Source organism: Jaculus jaculus, chromosome 4 (assembly GCF_020740685.1).
Source record: "Jaculus jaculus isolate mJacJac1 chromosome 4, mJacJac1.mat.Y.cur, whole genome shotgun sequence".
NCBI lineage: Eukaryota > Metazoa > Chordata > Mammalia > Rodentia > Dipodidae > Jaculus > Jaculus jaculus.
In genome coordinates, this window is record NC_059105.1 from 168963412 (window position 1) to 168988151 (window position 24740).

The window sequence follows — 24740 nt, forward strand, 5'->3', positions numbered from 1 at the left end:
TCCAAGCAATTTAATGCTAAGTATAATATCAATATGTTAACATATAATCCATATTCTAATAGCTTTAATTGTTTCAGTAATTTCCATTTGAGCTGAGTGTTTAGTGTTTTGCTTCTTAATTAGTTTAACTCTAATGTCTCTTTAGTCTACATCTCAGAATAATTCCTCTTTCATTTTAGTTTGTTTTGATCTTTAATGACATTGATACTTTTGAAGTATTACGACAATTATGTTGAAAACTGGTCTTTATTTTAGGGTTTGTTTGAAATTGTGCTCATGATTAGATGCAAGTTTAATATTTTGGTATGAGTGCTATGGCTTCAAAGCTTCACCAATGTGACATAACATAATATCAGTTATTCTTGTTATTAGCTGCAAGTTTACTTTCTGTTTAAAGCAATGACTATGAGGTTTCTAAATCATTTTCTCATTATGCAAATAATAGGTAATTCATGAGGTATGCATGTGTGAATGTATGATATTTTGTTTCCCAATAATCTTCTTTGTAATGATTTTGGTATCCATTAGAAATCCTCAGAACAATGATTGCACTTTTTCCTTTTAACCACAAGATGATTTAGCTCATCTCTTATTTCTCTACCTCATACAAAAACCAACCACTTTCCCAAAGTATAATTTTTTTTATTTTATTCTTCACCTTGCACACTAAATGAGTCTCTTGGCATTCATTACACTTTAAATTATTTATTTATTTATTTATTTACAAGCAGAGAGAAAGAGAGAGAGAGAGAGAGAGAGAGAGAGAGAGAGAGAGAGAGAGAGAGAGAAAATGGGCATATCAGGGCCTCTTGCCCCTCCAAATGAATTCCATATGCATGTGCCACATTGTGCATCTGGCTTTACATGGGTACTGGGGAATCAAACCTGAGTCACCAGGATTTGCAAGCAAGCACCTTTAACCATTGACCCATCTCTCCAGCCCTCCTAAATGATTTTTTTTTTTTAAACAGACTGTTTACTATGTGACAAATACCATGGCAGTAAGTAGATGGAAAACTATGAGTAAAATAGTTAAGTTCCCTTTACTGTTAAGCATGCCAGCCTGCAGACAGACTCAGAACAAAAGCTTTACTTTTACAATAAAGACATTTAGGCATATAGGAGTCAGAGAGTGGAGAAGCATTTTTGAAGAATATTTGGTTTTACACCCAGAAATTACAACTTCAAATGAACAAAAAGTTCTTGAGCATATTTTATGCCAAAAGGACAGCTAGAACATCTTGGCCAGTTGACAACTGACAAGAATCCAAAGTATAGTCCCTGGATTACTAGCTCTCCAAAGCAATTTTATGGGAAGAAAACCTTAAGAAATCCTGTGGAAAAAAACATGTGAAATTTTATTGTGTTTAGGCCAAAGAAGCAGAAACCATCAGTCTACTCATATAAACAAAGACATCAGTAGCAACATGAAAAAATTCAAAATATTTTTGCCAAATTTTATGTGTTTTTATTTATTTACTTGTGAGGAGAGATGGGGGGGGGTAGAAAATTGGTGCACCAGGGCCTCTTGCTGCTACAAATGAATTCAAATGCATGTGCCACTTTGTATATCTGGCTGTATGTGGTATTAGGGACCTGAACATGGTCCAACAGGCTTTGCAAACAAAGTGCCTTTAACCACGATCCAATACCCCAGTCCCAAAATCTTATTCTTTAAATATCACATAGTCTACAATTTTATTTATTTTCAATCTATTATATTATTGTGTTTATTAAGTTTTAAATTATATTTGGGTCCTAATATAAAATTTTTAATGGAGTTTAAAAAATAAATTATTGTTAAGAACCTAAGAGACTTTTTTCTCCATTAAACACATGTTCATCTACTAATGTGTAAGTGTTTTCTATTTTAAGGTAGAAAACATCCTCCATCTAGAAGCTTGTCTACACATGCCCTTTGTACATGCTTGAGGATCTCTAAGTTCAGGGGCTCACTGAGGTCTGGCTGGATGATTCTTCTGTCTTCTTGCTGCAATCTCCCAGAAGGCTGCAGTCACATGGTAGCTGGGGCTTCACCTAGAATGCAGAAACAGCTGGATCTTTCTCAGTCTTTTTGGTCTCAGTATTTGTATGTTATTTCTTCAGTTGGATAGCTTGACTTTTTCATGGTGTCTCAGAACCCCAAGAATCATGACAGGAAACCTTCCAGGAAGGATATTGTGGTGGTTTGAATAGAATAGATGACCCCCAATATATCCAGTTGTTTGTAGTTTGCATCTGCTGGCTACCTGGCTGGAGGCAACTTCACTGGGTGGATCTTAAGTTGTGGTGATGGGTTTCCAATTTCAATCTAAAGATATGCAAAGTGTGCCTAGCTGGAGTTCCTGAAGTATGCTGTGGCTTTTGGCTTTTAGGCTTGTACTTCTCTCTCTCTGCTTGGTTCTGTGAAGGCAGGCCAGCTTCTTCTGCCATTATGGAACTTCCCCTGGATCTGTAAGCTTCAATAAATCCCTTCCTCCATAACTGTGGTCTGAAAGTTCATCTCAGCAAACCGAAGCTGTCTGCTACAGATATGTTATGATTGTTACAGACCTAAGGCACTTTTGTCTTTTTCAGACCCCAAAATATATAAAGCAGATTAGAAATTATGACTATGTTTATATGAAATGTATAAATCAACATTTTTAGAGCCAGGTATTCATTTTTTTCTCTGGCTTTAAAGGAGGTTGAAACTTTGTTGTGGATCATCACAGGCCCTAAACAACATTGTATCTAATGGATGGATATGTCAGTTTGGGCTGCAAGCTTTCTGTTACATTCTAAATTAAATCAAAGCAAGATCAGGCCTGGGAGGGAACTATTATCATGAGCAATCAGGAGCTCCAGCCCCTTATAATGCTAAAATCATTTATTCACACTCTTAGCCCTCAACAACTAAACATTTGCATAATCAAGCATTCCTCTGCCTAATCACTTCCTACTTTAGGCCTAACCACAGCTCACCTATGGGGACACTTGGTCCTGTGCAGAGTTCTGTGATGAAAGGCAGTGATCTGGTTGGGGTGGGGGTGGGGTAGCATCAACACCACGGCAGTTAACACATTGACTGTGTGGCGTGACAGCTAGCACCTGGAACTCCTGACTTTTGTGTGGTCATGGTCCAAATGTAGCCTTTATTATGAGAGATATAAACCACCCATGACTATTCTCTACAACGTTTTGATCATGAAGTGATGTTGTATTTTGTCATAGGCCTTTTCTGCATCTATTGAAATGATCGTGTGGTTTTTGTGATTAAGCTTATTTATGTGGTATATTACATTGACTGATTCCCGTATGTTAAACCAACCTTGTGATCCTGGGATAAAGTCTGTTTGATTAAGGTGGATGATGCTTCTGATGTGGTGTTGAATTCTGCCCTGGCCAGTGGGGAGTCGAACAAGGACCCAAGGGGAAGTTAACCTGAATGGGAAGAGGCAAACAGACACAAGGAAGGAGACCAAGCCGAGTTTCTGGTCAAGGCCTCCAGAGTTTATTCTTACATGTATATTTATATAAGGTTGTAGGGGAAAGGGGATGTAATCAGGCCAAAGATCACAGAGTTATTGGCTAAACCACAATGCCTCTGTTTCTTTATCAGTTACCGGCAGCATGGGGGGGCAGTTATCATCCAAGTGTATGATATCTTCATTTCTGGTAACTAAGCATTTAGATGAGGAGATAGAAACTTAACTTGCTATATGGCAGTTTCTGTCAACATGGCTGAGGTTAGGCTCATAGCTCCCAACAGAATTCGGTTTGCAAGGATTGTGTTCCAGCCCTTTGCGTCTAAGTTCATGAAGAATATAGGCCTATAGTTTTCTTTTCTTGTATCTCTGTCTGGTTTTGGTATTAGGGTGATACTAGCTTCATAAAAGGAGTTGAGGAGCTTTCTCTATTCTCTGATTATGTGGAACAGTTTGAGAAAAATTGGTTTCAGTTTTTCCATGAAGGCTTGATAGAATTCAGCTGAGAAGCCATCTGGTGCTGGACTCTTCTTTTGGGGGAGGTTTTTGATTATATTTTCAATCTCAATTAGTTTGATAGGTTTGCTTAGGAGATTAATCTGCTCTCAGTTAATTTTTATTTTTTTAATTTTTTTTATTTATTTATTTGAGAACGACAGACACAGAGAGCAAGACAGATAGAGGGAGAGAGAGAGAATGGGTGTTCCAGGGCTTCCAGCCTCTGCAAACGAACTCCAGACGCGTGCGCCCCCTTGTGCATCTGGCTAACGTGGGACCTGGAGAACCGAGCCTTGAACTGGGGTCCTTAGGCTTCACAGGCAAGCGCTTAATGGCTAAACCATCTCTCCAGCCCTCTCAGTTAATTTTTAGTGAGTAGTGTATGTCAGGAATTTATCCATTTCTTCTATATTATACAGTTTTGTGATGTAGAGGTTTCAGAAGTAAGTCCTGATGATTCTTCCCATTTCATTTATGTCTGTTGTGATCTCCCCTTTTTCATTTCAAATTTTTTAATTTGAAGCATCACTTTTTTTTTGCTTGATCAGATTGGCCAGGGATTTATCAATCTTGTATATTTTTTCAAAGAACCAGCTCTTTGTATCATCAATTTTTAAAATTGTTTTCTTAGTTTCCAATTCATTAATTTCTGGTCTGATCTTAATTATTTCTTTCTATCTGGAGCTTTTTGGGGTGGATTCTTCTTTTTTTTTTCCAATGACTTAATTTTTTTTCATTTATTTTTATTTTTATTTATTTATTTGAGAGTGACAGAGAGAGAGAGAGAATGGGCATGCCAGGGCCTCCAGCCACTGCAAACAAACTCCAGACACATGCTCCCCCTTGTGCATTTGGCTAACATGGGTCCTGGGGAATTGAGCCTTGAACCGGGGTCCTTAGGCTTCACAGGCAAGCACTTAACCACTAAGCCATCTCTCCAGTCCCTCCAATGACTTTAGATGAATGGTTAAGTTATTGATTTGTGATTGCTCTGTTTTTGTTATGAAGGCATTTAGTGCTATGAATTTTGCGCTAAGGACTGCCTTTATTGTGTCCCTTAAGTTTTGGTACATTGTGTTCTCATTGTCATTCAATTCTAGAAATTTTGAAATTTCCACTTTTATTCCTCCACTACACATTTATTATTTAAAAGCATACTTTTCAGAGCCAGGTGTGGTGGGGCACGCATTTAATCCCAGCACTTGGGAGGCAGAGGTAGGAGGATCATTGTGAGTTTGAGGCCTCCCTGAGACTACATAGTGAATTCCAGGAAGTCAGCCTGAGCTAGAGTGAGACCCTACCTCAAAAAATATATATAAATAAATAAATAAAAATAAATAAATAAATAAATAAATAAAATGAGTATGTTGCTCAGTTTCCAGGAGCTGATGGAGTTCCTGGTGCATTGCTTGTTGTTAATTTCTAGCTTTATGGCATTGCGGTCTGACATCATGCAGGAAATTATGTCTATTTTCCTAAACATATAGAGGCAGATATTATGGCCCAGTATATGGTCTATTTTGGAGAAAGTTCCGTGAGCTGTTGAGAAGAATGTGTATACTGTAGATTTTGAGTAGAATATTGTATAGATGTCCATTAGGTCTAGTTGATCTATGATGGTGCTGTTGAGCTCTCTTCACTGTTGATTTTCTATTTGGATGATCTATCTATTGATGACAGTGGAGTTTTGAAATCCCCAACAATGATGATGTTGTATATTTCTTTTTTGTTGTCAAGTAGGTTTTGTTTTTAGGAATTGTGGTATACTTGTGTTTGGTGCACAAAGATTGATGATTGTGATATCCTCTTAGTGGATCATTCCCTTGATAAGCAAGAAGTGGCCTTCTTTGTCTTTTTTGATTACTTTTGATTTGAAGTCTATCTTATCTGATATTAATAGCAATGTCTTAAATTAAATGTCTTAAATTAAAATCAATGTCTGCTTATTTCTTATTTCCGTTTGCTTGGAATATCATTTTCCATCCTTTTACCCTGAGGAGGCATCTGTCTTTAGTGGTGAGATGGGTTTCTTGAAGATAGTAGATTGAGGGGTCCACATTTTTCTGATCCACCCTGTTAATTTGTGTCTCTTGATGGGTAAATTAAGGCCATTGATGTTTGAGGTAATAACTGTGAGGTTTGACTTAATCCCTGCCATATGGTGGTGGTTTATGTGGTTTGGTATTTTCTTGGACTTTGTTGTTGTTTTGCACCTTTTTTTAGTTTGGTATTTATGATCTGCTTCTTGTAGGCACTTGAGGTTGGTTGTTTGACTCTTCTGTGTAGAGAATTTCCTGAAGTACTCTCTGTAGGTTTGGCTTTGTGTTCATATAATGGTAGAGCTGACTTTTAGCATGGCAAGTTTTACTTTCACCATCTATTATGAGGGAAATTTTGCTGGGTACAGTAGTTTGGGTTGGAAGCCATAGATTCTTAGGCTTTACAATGTTCAATTCCCAGCCCTTCTGGCTTTCAGGGTTTTCACTGAGAACAATGAGATAATTCTGATGGGGTTACCTTTTTATGAAATGTGCTGTTTCTCTCTTGCTGCTTTTAGGACTTTCTCTTTGTTTTCATTGTTTAGAGTCTTAATGATAATATGTTTTGGAGAGTTTTTCTCTTTTGGACCAGTCTGTTTGGAGTTCTGTTAGCTTCTTGGATCTTGATGGGACTCCCTGCTGAGAGAGTGGGAAAATTTTCTTTTATAATTTTGCTAAATAAGCTCTCCATGCCTTTGGCCTGAGTTTCTTCCCCTTCTGGCAAACCCATGATCCATATGTTGGGACATTTAAGGGTATCCCACAGTTCCCTCATATTCTGTTCACAAAAATTTTTGAAGTTATTCAAGTTTCTGGACTCATGAACTGCTTCTTTTGTCTTGTCTTCCAGTTCTGAGGGCCTGTCCTTCACATGACTGACTGTTCTTGAGGGCTTGCTTCTAGAGAGGTTTGGACTTATTCAATTTGGTTTGTATTTTCTATTGCCTTTTTCTGTATAGTCTCCATCCTCCTGTTGCATTCCCTTTTCAGGTTATTTTCTAGTTTTCTTAATGCTCCTTGCAATTCATCCTTACATTTATTTATGTCTTAATTGAGTTTAGCCAACTTATTATTAAGGTCCTCGGCTTTTTGGCTCTCCTTCAGATCACTTAATTCTCTTTTGAAGTCTCTCTGGTTTTATTTTCTATCAAATCCAAACTAGAGAGGACAACATTCACACAATTGTTGGTCTTTTGTTGATTTTCTGCAAGTTCTGCCAATTGCTTGGATAGGGTCATATACCTTCTGTCTTCATTTTGGGGTTCTGATTCTGTTGTCTCTTCTATGTTTTGATTAGAGACTTCCCTTGTGGGACTAAGCAACCTTGTTAAGGTTCCTTCCATTTGATATTCTGTGTTGTTCCTTTTGCTCTGTGTTCTGCTTATCACAGTGTGGGACTCTTATTCAACTCAGGAGGAGGCTGTAGTTTACTCTCAATGTGTCTTCAGTAATTGTTCCCTTTTGTGTTTGACTAGATTAGGTTTTTAATGGCAGGGGGTTTTGCCTGTCTGCTCCCAACCTGGTGGAGACCCAGTGGTGGGGCAGGGAGAGAGGATGTTGTGGACTCAGTGGCAGATTACAGAGTAGGGAGATGGGATGGTGCAGACCCAATGATGGGTGGTAGGATGGGGGATGGCATAGACCAAATGGTGAGTTGCAGGGTGGGGTCCCAGTGGTGAGGAAAGGGAGTAGGAAGGGAGAAAAGACACAGAAGTGAGGAATGAGACCCAGTCATGTGGAGGAAAGGTGAGAGGCACCTGGCCCTGCTCTGCAGAGTGCACAGACAGTACCTGAATAAACTTGGTATGTGGCATGGTGGCTGGGATGGGTGTTTGAGGGGTCTGGGGGGTCTAGTGGGCAACTTGTGAGCATGGCATGGGAATTAGCAGATTCCCTACTGTGCTCCTCTGCACCCTCCTACTGGAGGTCTGCTAGGACCTGCTGACCCTGGAACTCCACAGATCTTACGTGGTATCACCCCAGGAGCTGAATCATGGTTAGGTAGATGTCCTGAACCTCAATTTCTAACTAAAACTGCCTAAAAGAAGCTAGCTTTCTTCTATTCTCCTTCACTATAAGTTTGAATTACATGTATCAACAATATTTATTTATTTTCTCATAATTTCTCTAGACTTGATTTTTTTTTTAAATATTTTTTGTTCATTTTGTATTTATTTATTTGCGAGTGACAGACACAGGGAGAAAGACAGATAGAGGGAGAGAGAGAGAATGGGCGCGCCAGGGCCTCTAGCCACTGCAAACAAACTCCAGACGCATGCGCACCCTTGTGCATCTGGCTCATGTGGGACCTGGGGAACCGAGCCTTGAACCAGGGTCCTTAGGCTTCACAGGCAAGCGCTTAACCACTAAGCCATCTCTCCAGCCCTAGACTTGATTTTTTGCAGTTGCTTTATTTTCACTTATTCATCTTTACTTTTTTTTTTTTTTTTTTTTTTTTTTTTAGGAAAGTCAGAAAAACCTCAGTAACCTGGGTGTTGGTCAGTCTGTGTACATCAATGTTGATTTTCAACCTTCTCTTTGTGTTTGGAATTGAAAACTCCAATAAGACTTTAAAGACAAGTGAAAGTGACACTGATATTAACTTTGATAATAATGAAATACCTGTAAGAGATATTATTGACATCCAAAATCCTGGGTGCACTTTGATTGCTGCATTGCTGCACTATTTTCTGTTAGTGACATTTACATGGAATGGACTCAGTGCTGCACAACTCTATTTCTTCCTTATTAGAACCATGAAGCCTCTTCCTCAACATTTCATAATTTTTATCTCGTTAATTGGATGGGGTAAGTGTTTACATTGACACTTAATTAGGAAATTAATTTTGCTGTAGTAATTTAATTTAAGCAAATATCTGTTGAAGGCCCAGTAGTACAACCCCTAAGCAAGGTGGTAGAAAACAGAGGGATAACCAGCAATGCTATCTGCTTAGTAGCTTATTCTCCAGTGAAGGAGGCATGTGTGTGGTCACAGCAGCTATACTACATAAATTACAAGATAAATTAAAGATGCTAATTTAAAAAAATCTCTTTATTAATTTATTTGGTATTTAGACTGTAAGTAATTAATCCCATAGCTACTTTAAAAGAACTGTTTTAAGGAAAGTAAACAAAGAGACTTCGATAAAAATTTCTTTAAAATTACAGGGGCTTCCAGCATAGAAAAAGGGCAGAATTGTCTTAGTGATACTCAAATTTCAAGTTTTTCAAGTGAAAGAGGACAAAAACTGTGGTAACAGGTACAAAGAAATGAGAAATAATATAAGATTGGTATGTACAGATAACAATAAAGGCAAAAAGAATGAAAAAATACTGGTCTACTCAACTCTGTTGATCAGTTTGCACAAGGTGGTAAAAACGATATGTATCAAAAAGGCCAGATGTGTAATTTACTCATGGTCTTTTATAATTAATCCTTATCTTGGATAAATTATTAATATTTTACCTTTCACAATCACACAGGTATCCCAGCTATAATAGTAGGTGTAACTATGGGAATTATTTATGCTCAGAGTGGGAACAAGTCATACTGGGAGTTAGACTATCGGCAGGAAGAAATGTAAGTTCATAATTTTTAAATGTTCTTTTCTTCAACATAAAAATGGAGCTATTTAGTGATGTTGGCTTCAATGTTGATATATATATATTTACTTTATAATTGTCATGATTCATAGGAGGTATTTTAACTTCTCAAAAACACATTATTTTTTAAACATGTAAATTTCCTATGATAAATTCTGAAAAAGTAACCACCTTCTAAGATTAAAGACCTGAAGTTTTTTGTATTAAAATTACCTTCCTGGCACAATAGTAATGATTCTTAGTAACCCTGTTTCCTAGTACCTGTGGCTAAAGATTAGAAATATTAATAATAGTTACATTTGCTTTGGGGTTTCTGTGTGTGTGGTAGGGGGTGAGTCAAACAACTGTGCAAATATTTAATAATACAAAGAGTTTTGCCCATATGTCTTACCCAGATGAACCAATTCATGTTGATATAATCACAATGATTATTTTATGGTGATGTATCACATATAACAAAAACTTCAGCATGAATAATTAACTGTTAATAATGGAAGTACCTGGGCTGGAGAGATGGCTTAGCGGTTAAGCCCTTGCCTGTGAAGCCTAAGGACCCCGGTTCGAGGCTCGGTTCCCCAGGTCCCACGTTAGCCAGATGCACAAGGGGGCGCACGCGTCTGGAGTTCGTTTGCAGAGGCTGGAAGCCCTGGCGCGCCCATTTTCTCTCTCCCCCTCTATCTGTCTTTCTCTCTGTGTCTGTCGCTCTCAAATAAATAAATAAATAAATTAAAAAAAAATAATGGAAGTACCTGACTGCATGGTGTTTTCTTTATTTTATGTGAAGAAGGGAAGAAAGTTAATTTGAGCTGGATTTAACTGAGGCTCAATGCTGTACATGTATTTCTGACACTGACAGTAGCTACTCTTTATGCTTTTTCCTCCTTTTACCAATCTGATAATTCTTATACCTATATTCTACTTTAATTTTAAGCTAGCCCAATTGAGGGGAAATAAACCCTCCAGAAATACCAAAAGATCCAAAGGAAGGCTCTGGTGTTGGAGAACATATCTGGCCATGTCAACTATAGACCAAGGAGCTAACTGCCTGGTTGTATTTCATACTCCACATTTCTGTTTAATTAGCATTATATTTCTCTTGGAATTTTAAAATTACAACTTCACAAGTAGAAATAGAGAGTGAGATCAAAATATATCAGGAAAGAGATAATTCATTCGCATGTTGTTGTTGAGTTTTTCACCTTAACCTAAGCACAAAGCTAGATCCATATCTATAAAACCTTTCAGGAAAATGACTCTAGCTTACTTAAGTTTATTTACATTGAGCTACCCAGAATGAAGAACAGATCCTTTCCTGGTACAGTGTTAGATGTTGAGGGCAACAGTAGGTCACTAATAAGAGAGGAAAGGATATATAACATTATTATCCACCTCTTCTTGGGGCTCTGTGTCAGTACCTTCTACCCTATATGTGACATTTCTTCAGGTTATATTGAGAAAGGCTGGATTGTTTTCAGTTTTCCTGAGTTATCCTTCCAGATGTTCCTCCTTAGTATCCTGTGTACTTTCTCTTACTTTCCCCAGTTCTGTTGACCAACCAGAGAGTGATGACCCAGTTTTCTGACCTGCTGTTTCTTTTTATGTACTTTGATAAGAGATGAATGCAGTGCAGGCCACATTCCTCGGAATACTCTATATAGTACTCTTAATACACTATATAGGTTCTTTCACACTTTCATGGAGGAAAGAGATTGGCATTATCCATTAGAAATTATAGCCTATATATAGTAAATTTTTCAAATGTATGCCATTAGGTTAAAGCTGGGTTTTTTTTATCATGTTCCATGGCAAAATCATCCAAGTATTTACACATGTGAAGTCCATTTTATGCTCATTAGATTTCATATCTATATCTATTTTTCATGTCAACACCATCCTGTGACCATCCAATATCATTCTAGCAATTCTACAGTCTATACATATAAATTATATTCATATAGGATCCATTCTCCCCCTCAGCAGTCCATCTCAAAATCTAAGGCATTCAATTCAGAATAACAGAGAAAAAGGGTGTTGTGAGAACAAAACTAGCACAAATACCTCTTACACCAAGAAGCAAAAGGATAGTGCAAAAGACAGAGTTAGATTTCCCTCTAACATATTTCCTGATGGATGCTGAGACCCAGCTGCACATTCCTCTAAGGACACCCCATCAATGGTCACTGGAGAGTTTTACAAACATTAATGTCAGTGTATACATGGGAGATAGGGATACAAAGCATGCATTTCTGATGTTTGAATATCCTAAATCTGTAAAGATATGTAAGAAAAAATAATAGAAATATTCCAGCTGGACAACCAAATGCCTTGATATTTACTGATCTTAATATCACACTTGTAGGAACTCATCAAAAGATTAGCCTATTGCTGAAATTAGTTTCTTTATAGTCCAATCACTTTGCATCAATACCACAGAGGAACCAGGCAGTTTTAGGGACATTCCAGCTTCAAAACATAGCAACTATTCTCCAACTACAAATGAAAGGATACTGGAAGTCCTGAAGATAAACTTGACACTGTCTCATTATCTTATTTGGGAATGGACCTATTTAATTAGTAAAGACAAGCATACCTTTTCATGTTTTAATTCATTATAGACTTGAATATCATCTCAGTTTTTTCCATGGTCACTCAGATTCTGGGTTTGATCATCAGTTCAATGATAATAATATTAACAATCAGAAAAACTTCTGAACTGTTTGATTCAAAAACCCACTTTATTTCCATGGCTCATACTGATTTATGGAGAAACATGACAGAACAAACCCACTTTATTATTTTTTGTTTTGTGATTTCTAATAATTTAAATAACATTCCATTGCAAAAACAATTTAGTAGATTTTTGGCATGTACAATAGTGTTTCACCTCTAGGAGAAAGAAAGTAAATATTAATCAAATGCCAAATATGTGGTAGGCTTATTTTTAGTTTGTTTTAGATACTATACTTAGCTATGTGATAGCATCTCCTTGTCTTCTCTCATGAATCTGCTCATTTCAACCTCATGTTTCCTACAATGTCAGTGGTAATTTCATACTTCATGTTACTCAGGCCAAATACATTAGTCTTGCTGAATTCTCCTCAATATCATATCCTAAATATCAATAATTATTGTTTGTTTTTTTGAGACAGAATCTCATGGAGCCTAGTCTGGCCTTGCACTTGGTATATAGCTGAGGTTATTCTTGAACTCTTCATCATCCTACCTCTACTTCCCCAAGCTAGAATTACAGGTGTGCATAACCACACCTGGACTTCCTTGTTACTCTTGGGTAATCTGGAATCAGACCATTTCTATATCTTCTTACTTAGTGTATACTATTAGATGTATACTTCTTAGATGGCTTCCTACTTTGTTCATGGCCTTCTCTCATCATTGCATCTAGAGTAATACTTTTTAAGGTCAAAGATTATGTCATCTTACCCAGAATATAGGCAATTGCCTACAATGCCACTAAGTCATTTTCATCTTTCCATAAACCCCATGAACTTACTCTTTTTGAGTCACACTAGACCCTTGGTCATTTCTGGAGCTGTCACATCAAGGCCTTTGCACTTGATATAATCTCTGCCTGGAATACCCTTGTTCTCCATATATTTCAGGTCTTTGCTCAAGAATCATATTTTACAGACTTCTCCAAGTACTCTGTTTAAATATAAACAATCACTTGAATATGCAAAGAAAGATTAATTTCTAATCTCATTACTCATCTTATTTTCTATCCACAACACTTGTCAATATGCAACCTAAGTCTTATTTTTTTTGTTTTATTTATGTCTCTGAGCAAGAATATTAAGTTACTAAAGAAAAGATTTTTGTTTTGTTCATTAACAATCCCTTGGTATCTAAAATAATTTCTGGCATGAAGTATGTTCTTTATCAATATTTATTAGATGAATAAATTAATTATTTTAACAGTGACATGAGGTAGTTACATCATTATCATTTCAGATGAAAATAAATAAAAACCACAAATACCACCACAACCTCTAGTACCAAAACAAATCAAAAGATAAGCAAAACCTCACAAAAACAAAGTACAATGAAGTGAAGTAGCTATTTCAAATTCCCTTTTAAGCATTAACTTTTAAAAATATCTATAAGTAGGAAACTGTTTAAGTAAGTTATGGAATACCCAAGTGGTGTAGTAATTTTAGCTATGTAAAATAAATTATTATATTATGTGATAGACTAATCTCAAGATATGTTTTTAAGTGGGGTATAAAATCATTCATTTAGGCTTTGCAGAGTTGCTTCTCATACTACATCAATATTTGCACAAAGCTTTGTGGAAACCATTTCAGATGATCAACCTTTAGCAAGCTGACTTCAACTGTAGTTCCAATGAGGCATGGTTATATGTGTGAGTAGGTTTATTATCTAGTATTAACAGCACACTGTTTTTTTTTCCTTTTATTTATTTATTTTTATCTTTTATTTGTAAGGGAGGGGGCCAGAGAATGAGTGCATCAGGACCACTTGCTGTGGCAAATGAACTCCGGAGATATGCAACACTTTGTGCATCTGGATTTATATGGGTACTGGGAAATTGAACCCAGGCTGGCAGGCTTTTTAGGCAAGTGCCTTTAACTGCTGTGCCATCTCCCCAGCCCTGTTTTTGACTTTTTATTTTATTTTTGGTTTTTTGAGGTAGGGTTTCACTGTAGCCCAAGCTGACCTGTAATTCACTACATAGTATCAGGGTGACCTCAAATTCATGGTGATCCTTCTACCTCTGACTCCCAAGTGCTGGGATTAAAGGTATGCACCACCTTGCCCAGCTAAATAATATTTATAAAGGATTGAAGAGATGGCTTAGCAGTTAAGGTGTTTGCCTGCAAAGCCAAAGGACTCAGGTTCAGTTTCCCAGGACATAGGTATGTCAGATGTACAAGGTAGCACATGCATCTAGAGTTTGTTTGCAGCAGCTGGAGGCCCTGGTGCACCCAATTTTTTCTCTCTCTCTTTCTCTCTTTCAAAATAAATAACAATAAAAATTTTTAAAAAGATTAGAAATAATTCATTTAAGCCAGATGTGGTGGTGTACACCTTTAATCCCAGCATTCAGGAGGTAGAGGTAGGAGGATTGCCGTGAGTTTGAGGCCACCCTGACACTCTGTAGCGAATTTCAGGCCAGCCTAGGCTAGAGTGAAACCCTACCTTGAAAAAAAAAAGTCATTCATTTAATATTGCTATTTGTTTAAATGTCAAGAAAATATGTATGTGTTGATGTTTGGATATTGTAAATCTGTAACTATATGTAAGAAACAATGATTGAAAGTGGGCAAATGAAGAACAGAAAATCTTGGGTAGCTATAGAAGGAAATTTTGTTCTTCTATAACCATTTGTACTTTCATATTTTGAATCAACACAATAAGGTACATATTCAAAAGTATAATAAAATCATTTGCTTAAAGTCAAACACATCGTAAGTGACAGCAAGTAAGACTTAAATTCAAGATGTTGGTTTTGGGGGTGCAGATCAGTAACATAGCTCTTACCTAGCATGCTTGAGATTCTGGGTTTGATCATCAGTTCAATGATAATAATATTAACAATCAGAAAAACTTCTGAACTGTTTGATTCAAAAACCCACTTTATTTCCATGGCTCATACTGATTTATGGAGAAACATGACAGAACAAACCCACTTTATTATTTTTTGTTTTGTTTTGTTTTGTTTTTGAGGTAGGGTCTCACTCTAGCCCAGGTTGACCTGTAATTCACTATGTAGTCTCAGGGTGGCCTTGAACTAACAGTGCTCCTCCTACTTCTGCCTCCTGAGTGCTGAGACTAAAGGTGTGTGCCATCATACCTGGCTTCCACTTCATTTTTTAATAGGCTGAATTTTTAAAGTGATCTCAAATGAATAAAGTGCAAAGGGATATAGGCTATTAATAGGGATTTCAGTTGCATGAATGTCAATAATTTTAATAGTACAAAACACTAGTATTTATACCTCTCTCTAAATTTGCTGAAGTAATTTATTTTTATTCTACAGCTGTTGGCTGGCAATTCCAGATGGCAATGGTTTTATAGCAAGTCCATTTTTGTGGTCATTTATCATTCCTATAACTGTTATCCTCATCACCAATATTGTTATATTTATCATAATTATGGTCAAAGTGCTGTGGAAAAATAGTCAGAATCTGACAAGGTAAGATTCTCCATGCATGGGAAGCTGCTAGACAAGAATAATTCATTACCTAATACTGAAAGATAATGTATTTGCAGTTTCTAGAGGTTTTGAAATTGACACAAAGATATGGGTATGTGGTAGTCAGGAGAGATCTTCCTATAAACACTGACGGAGAAAGTGGATGTGTTTAACTTCTCTTGTAACCTCAGTAGTCCAATGTGGTATACTGCATTAACTAGCAAAACATAACACATTTCTGTGTTTATGAACCCTCAAAAAACTAAGCTGTAAAATTTCAAGAAAAGTATTTTCTCTTCCAACCTTAAAGACTCAGGAAATGAAATCTGACTACTGAATAAATGGAATGGTTGTAAGAAGATACTAGCATTTGCATTTTCAATTTATAAACTACTACCTGTAGGTTTTATTTTACACACAGTGCTGGAATTACACAGGAGCATTACAATTTTCAAATTTCATTGAAAGTATAGGAAATTTGTAGATTTTACATATAGATGGATTTCATCTTGAAAACTCAGAACATCTGACAACACTGAGGCCACATTCCCCTCAGAGGGGAATATGTGCTTCCTGGTTTATCAATTCCTGTGCAACTGTTCTTCCCCTAGCTTATAACTTTTCTGTTCCCAATAAACATCTCACTGACATCTGTAATATAAAACAAGAGCTTTTGGTTGAAGAGACAAAGGCAGAAAGTACAGAACACACACATACTGTGACCTCTCATTCCCATTCCCCAGCACCACCTTAGCCATATCATAGTGCTGATAAGGCTGTGAGTTCAGGTTGAATTCCGCAAGACTTTGGTCAGTCCAAGTGTGCTTACTAGGAGAACATCTGTGAACTTACAGTAAGTTAAAAAATGTATTTACTCAGTGAAAGAGTTATCTCTTTTATAGATTTTTTTTTTTTTTGAGGTAGGGTCTTATTCTAGCCCAGGCTGACCTAGAATTCATTATGTAGTCTCAGGGTGGCCTTGAACTCATGGTGATCCTCCTACCTCTGCCTCCTGAATGCTGGGGTTAAAGGCATGTGTCACCATGTCTGGCTCTTTTATAAATCTTTATAGATCACCATCATTCATGAGAAAATAACCTTAAATTCATGCTTCACAAATCAAAGATAAGAATCCTATTTCCCATATTAAAGGGAAATGGGGGAAAATAATGTTGCTTCTTCTTGTAGCAGTTACCTTCTCATTCCTGGGACAAAATCCATAACCAGCATTAGCTTATGGAAGGAAAAGTTTCTTATAGGCTTACAGTTTCTAGGGTAAGTTTCATCATGGCAGGGAGGGTATCACAGGAACAGGCAGCTGGTATCATATTTTTGCAATAGTAGAGAGTGAGGACAAAGTAAGCTATAAATATTTAATGGGAATAGACTAATAAACCTCAAGCACTCCCCCCACCTCCAGCGACATATCTCCTCTAGCAAGGCTCCACTTCCCAAAGGCTCCACCTGATGATACTTAAGTATGAAGCTTAATGGAAAACACATGAGGCTATGTGGGCATTCTGTACTCAAACTACCACACTCCTAAATATTAATACCTACGCTTCAATAGCAGTAAAGAAAACTTTGGTGAAGGCTTCTCAGCCTAATTCAAAATTAGATTATATGTTCTGAATGCTAAATAATATCATTTTCGATTACAGACACCAAAAAGTTATATTCCTAAATTTTTACTAATTGCCCATTGTTCCTAAATTGGTCTACCACCAATGAAAAGAATGTATAACTTAATTTTTTAACAAATAATATTCCATGTGTTAGTAAGCTATAAAACAAAATCACTTCAATGCTTAATTATTAAGAATGACAAAAACTTCTGTCATGCATTTGCGTGATGACTGGGTAGTTGTTTGGTCTTAGCAAGTTCAAATGCTGATAAATGATGTAGGATGACTCCCTTTCACATCTGGTGGTTGATGTTGGGTACAGCTCTTCTGTTAAGAAAGTATATTTATGTTCCCTAAACTTTCATATTCTCCATTTGGCTAACACAGTTTTTTAACATAGTGTTGTCAGGTTTCAGAAGAGCAGAGAGAGAAGGCGAACTCTATGAGCAAATGCTTTCCAGTCTCTGCTTGTGATATTTGCTAATGTTCTACAGGCCAAAGTGAGTCACATAGACAAAGCCAGATTCTAGTTTTACAGACTTTCCAAGAGGGAAGCTTAGTTTGCAACTAAATACTTTCTTTCCCATATCAAACAAAGGAATGAGAAAGTCCCAGATAACAACTTTTCTCCCACAAAATGGAATTCCTCACAAGCTAATCGACTAATAACCAAAATTCCATTCTAATGAAAAAAGTTGATTATTTATGAAATTTGCCCATAGTAATATTAAAGGAATGACTTTTTTTCTTGAACAGGTATTTTAAGATACTTGCAAGTAAAGTGCTGACACAGATTTTCTCCAGGGTGACATGAGATCTATGAGTATTTTTGTTCTTCCATCTGGGATACAACATAGTTAAATGAACAATGTACATGGACACCTCTCACTGCATGCTGTAGTAGTTTGAATGTAAAATGTCCCCATAGATTTATGAGTTTGAATACTTAAAATTCCAAGATGGTAGTAGTATAGTTCAGGAAGGTTGTGGAACCTTTAGGAGGTGTGTCACTGGAAATGGACCTTAGAGCCTGACTCTAAGTGCAATTCACTTTTTCTGTCTCTTGACTTTGTTGAGCTGTTACACAGGCCTCCCACTCCTGCCTGCTGTGATTTCCCAGCCATGATAAAGCTTCACCTTGAAACTGCAAGCTGAATTCTTCTCATAAGCTACTTCTGATTGGGCATTTTGTCTCAGTTATGAGAAAGTAACTGATATACGTGCTAAGTAGGGACAGTAACAACATTGCTATGTAAAAACCTAATAAGACTTTTCTTTTTTCTTATTTTCTCTCACCTAGCACAAAAAAGGTTTCATCCCTAAAGAAGATTTTAAGCACATTATCAGTTGCAGTTGTCTTTGGAGTTACTTGGATTTTGGCCTACTTTATGCTAATTAAAAATGATGACATCAGGATTGTTTTCAGCTACATATTCTGTCTTTTCAACAGTACCCAGGTAAGATATAGATGAAAAAAAAAGTAGCAAACCATGTAGCAGTGTAAATAACATCACTCTGGACCAGTTCTCACCCTTTAAAACTCTATGAAGATTGTTGTTTAGTTATCTTTATGAGGTTCTCTTTTTATTTTTTTTTTGTCTTTTTCTGTGTTAAAAATTTTTAACAATCCTCTCTCTCTACTCTCCTTTTCCCCAACTCTGTACACTGAACCAACAGAAAGCTCTATTTTTTTTTATTTTTTTGTTCATTTTTTATTTATTTATTTGAGAGCGACAGACACAGGGAGAAAGACAGATAGAGGGAGAGAGAGAGAGAATGGGCGCGCCAGGGCTTCCAGCCTCTGCAAACGAACTCCAGACGCGTGCGCCCCCTTGTGCATCTGGCTAACGTGGGACCTGGGGAACCGAGCCTTGAACCAGGGTCCTTAGGCTTCACAGGCAAGTGCTTAACCGCTAAGCCATCTCTCCAGCCCAGAAAGCTCTATTTTTTAAAAAATATTTTATTTATTTATGAAAGTGAGAGGCAGATAGAGAGAATGGGCACACCATGGCCTCTATCCACTGCAAATGAGCCCCAGATGTATGCACCATCTTGTGCATCTGACTTATGTAGGTCCTGGCGAACTGAACCTGGGTTCTTAGGCTTTACAGGCAAATACCATCACTGCTAAACCATCTCTCCAGTCCCTTGAAGGCTCTATTTTTAATATACTCAGTGGGAAGAATAAAAGTTCTTTATAGCTTTAATGTCTTTATCTTAGATGGAGGTCACAGAATAAAATTACAACAGTTGGCAATTTAGTCCCCTTTACTGAGTAGAAGATACTTAATCAGGCAGCTGGCTTTGGAAACATCTCCTTTCCTTTCCTCTCAAGCAACAAGTTGATGGGGACTCTCCTCAACTATGCTGGTGTGGGCAGTGTTAATTATTGCTAGAGTTTGGAACTATGGTGGTTTGCTAAATAATTTCTATGAAGTTCTAGAAAGTTTATTAAGACCAATTTTGAGCTGGAGAGATTCTTCAGTACTTAAAGGCACTTTCTTGCAAACCTGCAAGTTTGTCTTGTGTCTATATTCCCATAATGCCTAGAGCAATGGGAGCAAGAGACAGGAGAATCTAGAAGTTACAGCCCAGCTACATTGGTGCACAAAGTTGCAAAACAACAAGAGATTCTTTGTCAAAAAGAAGGTGGGAGGGAAGGGAAAACACCTTGAAGTTATCCTTTGAACTCCACAAGCACACCATAGCATACATGTGCCCATACACAGACACATCACACACACACACATATGAACTCACATACAAACAATAAGAGAATTTAGGCTGGTTTTATGGTCCAGAATTTGGCTACCCTGGTGAACAAAATATTTATTCTTTAAAAAAAAAAACATATTATAGGCTGGAAGGATGTCTTAGTGGTTGGTATTTGCCCACAAAGCCTAAGGACCCAGGTTCGATTCCCCAGGACCTACGTAAGTAGGATGCACAAGGTAGCACATGTGTCTGGAGTGGCTGGAGGCCCTGGCATGCCCATTATCTGTCAGTCTGCCTCTCTCTCACACACACAAATAAATAAATAAATAAAAACTTTTTTAAAAAGTATATTATGTAGTTATTGGATGTAGGGTGGTAAAAATGCTATTAAAGTCAAAGATTCTTAGCAGAATATCAATTTCCTATCCTTACTAATTTCTTTTTGTTTTGCCTTTTCAACTGTTTAGTGAAGAGTGTAAAAATCTCCAGTAAGGGCTTTGAATAGTCTATGCTTCCATTGTTTCTGTTAATTTTTGCTATGTGTGTGTTGAGCAAAATAATACTGAATACCCAGCCAATACTCAAACTCATAATATACATTTATGACTATTATATCTTCTAGATTAATTAGACCTTTATTTGCATTAAAAGGTCTTCTTTATTTCTGATAGTATTTTTTTTATAAAATATGCTTTTATCTGTTCATCTACCCTAATTGTTGTATATGTTGGCTTCATTACATCATATATATGCCTGTGTCTTTATATTTAAAGTATGTGACATGTACATAGCAAATAAATAAACCTTACCTTTTATTTTTTTAATTTAATTTTGTTTTTAAATAATTTATTCTTATTTATTTAGTTGACAGAGAGAGAGAATGGGTGCACCAGGGCCTCCAACCTCTGCAAACAAATTCCAGACAAATGTGTCACCGTAAATCTGGCTTATGTGGGTCCTGAGGAATCAGACCTGGGTCCTTTTTTTTTTTTTTGCAGGCAATTGTCTTAACTGCGAATCCACTTCTCCAACCCTTTTAAAAATTTTTAAATATTTGACAGATAAAGAGATAGAGAGAGAGGGAGAGAGAATGGGTGGGGCCAGGGTCTCTAGCCACTGCAAGTGAACTCCAGATGCATGCACCACCTTGTGCATCTGGCTTATATGGGTATAGGGGAATCAAACCTGGGTCCCCAGGCTTCACAGGCAAGCACCTTAACTGCTAAGCCACCTCTCCATCCTCAACCTTATGTTTTTATACATCTACAAGTGATAGTAATGAAGAATTTAAAAAGGTCTCTTAGAAACTATAATATATAATGTCAATTACTTTTCTATTAGCTAGAAGCCATGATATATCACAGAATTTTAGAACTGAAAGAAGAGTTAAGTTTCCCATAGTTAATCTTCTCCATTCAGGAAATAGAAGATCATAGACATTAGGACAAGAGCAAACTTACCTAGCCAGCAAGTAGCAAGTCAGAACATAAACTGATGTCTTCTAAATATGCTCTTATGTGCAACACTTTGTATATGGGAAGGAAACGGATAGCAGCTGTAAACTCAAGTTGGAGAACAGTTGTGCACAGATGGATGGGTGTGTCAGGGCAGAGACAAATGTCTTCCTTCATCCTGTACTTCAATATTTCTCTAATGGTAAGCCTTAATTCTTTCTTCAGGGACTGCAAATTTTCATTCTTTATACTGTTAGAACAAAAATATTCCAGAGTGAAGCTTCCAAAGTGTTGAAGTCCCTGTCATCATCTGTTGGTAGAGTGAAGCCATTGCCTTCAATAACCTCTCTGAGGCTGCGTGTAAGGATGTATAATATGCTCAGGTCCTTTCCAGCCATACATGAACATTTTAGGCTGCTGGAGCCATTTGTAATGACAGAGGAAACAATAGTCACTGACAGTGACCTAGCAAAATAAAGTGTCTAGACAAAATTATTACCTAGTGTCAACTTCTTTTTGTCCAACTTGTATAAAATTTATGTTTCCTTTATTCCCTAACCTCCCAAAATGTCTTCCTAAATATACTTTTTGCTCATGATTTAAAATTAGAAAAACCCTGTTGTTTATTATCCCAATAAAAATTGATTTGGTAGTTTTGTTGCAATCAGTGGGCTCATGTGAATGAAATGAAGACTCTCTTGCAGCTCTCAAGATGACCATTGCTCCTTATGTCACTAAGGCTATGTGACAGACTTTGAGAATAATGTCAATATTATTTCCCATAAGAAATTCTTTTACAATGAACTAAAAAAGACACAAGAAAATAATTACCTTCTAGAACAAAATGACTTCTAATGAAGTGAAGTGTTTTGTTTGCATCTATCATACTTCTGACATGAATATTTTAAAAATGTAAATGCATCTACTTTTCCTTTCAGTGAAGATTTTGGTATCAACTTAGCTCTGGAAATTATGTATGTATGTATGTATGTACATATATATATAGCGTAAGAAAAACAGAACATGGTAGCCGGGCGTGGTGGCGCACGCCTTTCATCCCAGCACTCGGGAGGCAGAGGTAGGAGGATCGCTGCGAGTTCGAGGCCACCCTGAGACTACATAGTGAGTTCCAGGTCAGCCTGGGCTACAGTGAGACCCTACCTCGAAAAACCAAAAAAAAAAAAAAAAAGAAAAACAGAACATGTTTTGTGACTAGAATAGTTAGTTCTTTAGGAAATGAGCAACTAATTGGCATTATCTTCCAGTTTGGAATATATCAGCCTTTTTATTGACAAATTGATTCTGAGACTCAAAATGATTAATTATGTTAATCCCTTATGGCTTTCAGAATATCCAGTTGCAGAAAAATCTGGCATTGAATTAGAAATAGATTTCTATATAGAAATTGACTCCATTAAATTGGTGTGCATTTTCACTGGACTTAAGAGAGCGAGTTCTTAAATGGTTGCTTTCTGTTTTGTCATAAACTAGGCAGGTGCTGTACATTCATGCACTAAGAATGTGAATTCTTAAAGAAATAATTGTAATTAGCCATTGGATTCCCAGGTAGTCAAGACAGGTTTACACAGTACTATAAATGAGAGTGGAGGAAGTCAAAGGAAGAGTATAGAAGCAGTTCTGGAAGGCCAGTGTGCTTAATGATGTTATAGGATTGTATCTATGAAGGGGCTAGACATAGGGAAAACTACAAGTTGTCGTTGGCATAAAATTTGTGTTTAGATGAAACCATACCCACAAACAACCCACTTTAAATGTGAAAAAAAAAAATCTCTAAACATATATATTCAGACTGAAGGTCAGGTGTCTTTGTTTTCCTTGATGATCATAGATGTTTACTTTGCCTTATTTCACCACTGGGTTACAGCATATCATGTTCCTAAAATAGCTACATTTTAAATGTGCAAGGTCCTCGTGTAATTATGGCAACTCATTTAGGTATTCAGCGACATTTTCTACTTATCCTGAAATCCTATGAGTAGCGAGTAATTACTTTGATTTGAACCTTTATCTCAGGCACGTCAGCAATCTTTCAAATTAGTGATAAAAATAAAATTGAAATTAAGTTAAAGGTTGAAGGACATTTACAGGCTCAATTAATGTAAAGTCCAAAGACCATGTTGGTTTCAGGTACAGTGACTTGTTCTCCAGTTTACTGAGACAATTTCAGTGTTGCTAAAGTATTTCCAACCTCCTTTTAGTATTGTGTGCCCTAGTTTGGGGTAAGAGGTATGTGTTAATGATAACTCTACTTCTAGTTAGAGCAGAGAGTAGTAAAAAGGTGTCAGGATTCTTACTGATTTTCTTGCTTTGTTTGCTTCTTCTCATTGTTTTCAAATGATGCTGAATTGGCTAGAACTGCCTCCTCCACCAAACCATCTTAGGCATTAACAGGAAGAGGGAACACTTTTGTCTTGGTGCTCACAAGTCAAATGTCACCAGAATGATTCTAGTTCTAGTTAATGTTCCAGCTGGAAAACAGAAGGCACAGTAAGTGCTTAAAGTAACCTAAGCCAGAAAATTGGCTTCATGGTGTTTAAACTCAGAAAAAAGGAGGAATGCTGAAAAGGTCCCGAGAAGCAGAAGAAGCTGACACTCTCTTAGGCCACAGACATAAATAACTTTCAGTGGGAGCTGGAGAGACAGATCAGCAGTGAAAGGCCCTTTCTTGCAAAGCCTGACAGCCTGGATTCCATTCCTCAGCATCCATGTAAAGCCAAGTGCATTAAGTGAGTTAGGTTTCAGTGGCAAGAGGCTCAGGCATGCCCATACTCACTCTCTTTCTGTCTCTTTCTAATAAATAAATAAAATAAAATAAGGAAATTTCAGAGGTAAGAGTTGTGTCTGAAAGCAGATCTAGGCAGTGATGGAGGCTGGATACAAGGAGAGGCAACCTGCTCACATCACAAAAAGGTAGAGAAGAACTCTGGCTTCCCAATACCACCTGCCCTGCAGTCTCTTTGCAGGACTCAGCCACAAGTCAGCAGTCTGTGGAGCTCAGGGTCCCTGAGTGATTGACCACAGCACAGGCAGGGACAGAAAAGACCAGGGCATCAGCAGACTTAGAACTGATTTATTCCATCTGGGACAGAAGCATTGTTAGGGAATGCTGGTCTACCCTGGGCCAAGTATCCACTGTGAAGAGA

The 24740-nt window shown here is 37.1% G+C and overlaps 1 protein-coding gene across 1 annotated transcript in view; it reads left to right on the forward strand.

The window, feature by feature from the left end:
- The window catches only part of Adgrg7 (adhesion G protein-coupled receptor G7), a 35150-nt gene extending 13088 nt beyond the window's left edge, over positions 1–22062 (forward strand). The window contains 5 exon segments of the mRNA XM_045148312.1: positions 8469–8812; positions 9488–9584; positions 15627–15782; positions 18708–18864; positions 21802–22062. Of these exon segments, the coding sequence (XP_045004247.1) occupies positions 8469–8812; positions 9488–9584; positions 15627–15782; positions 18708–18864; positions 21802–22062 (1015 nt within the window).
- Positions 22063–24740: the final 2678 nt, after the last annotated feature.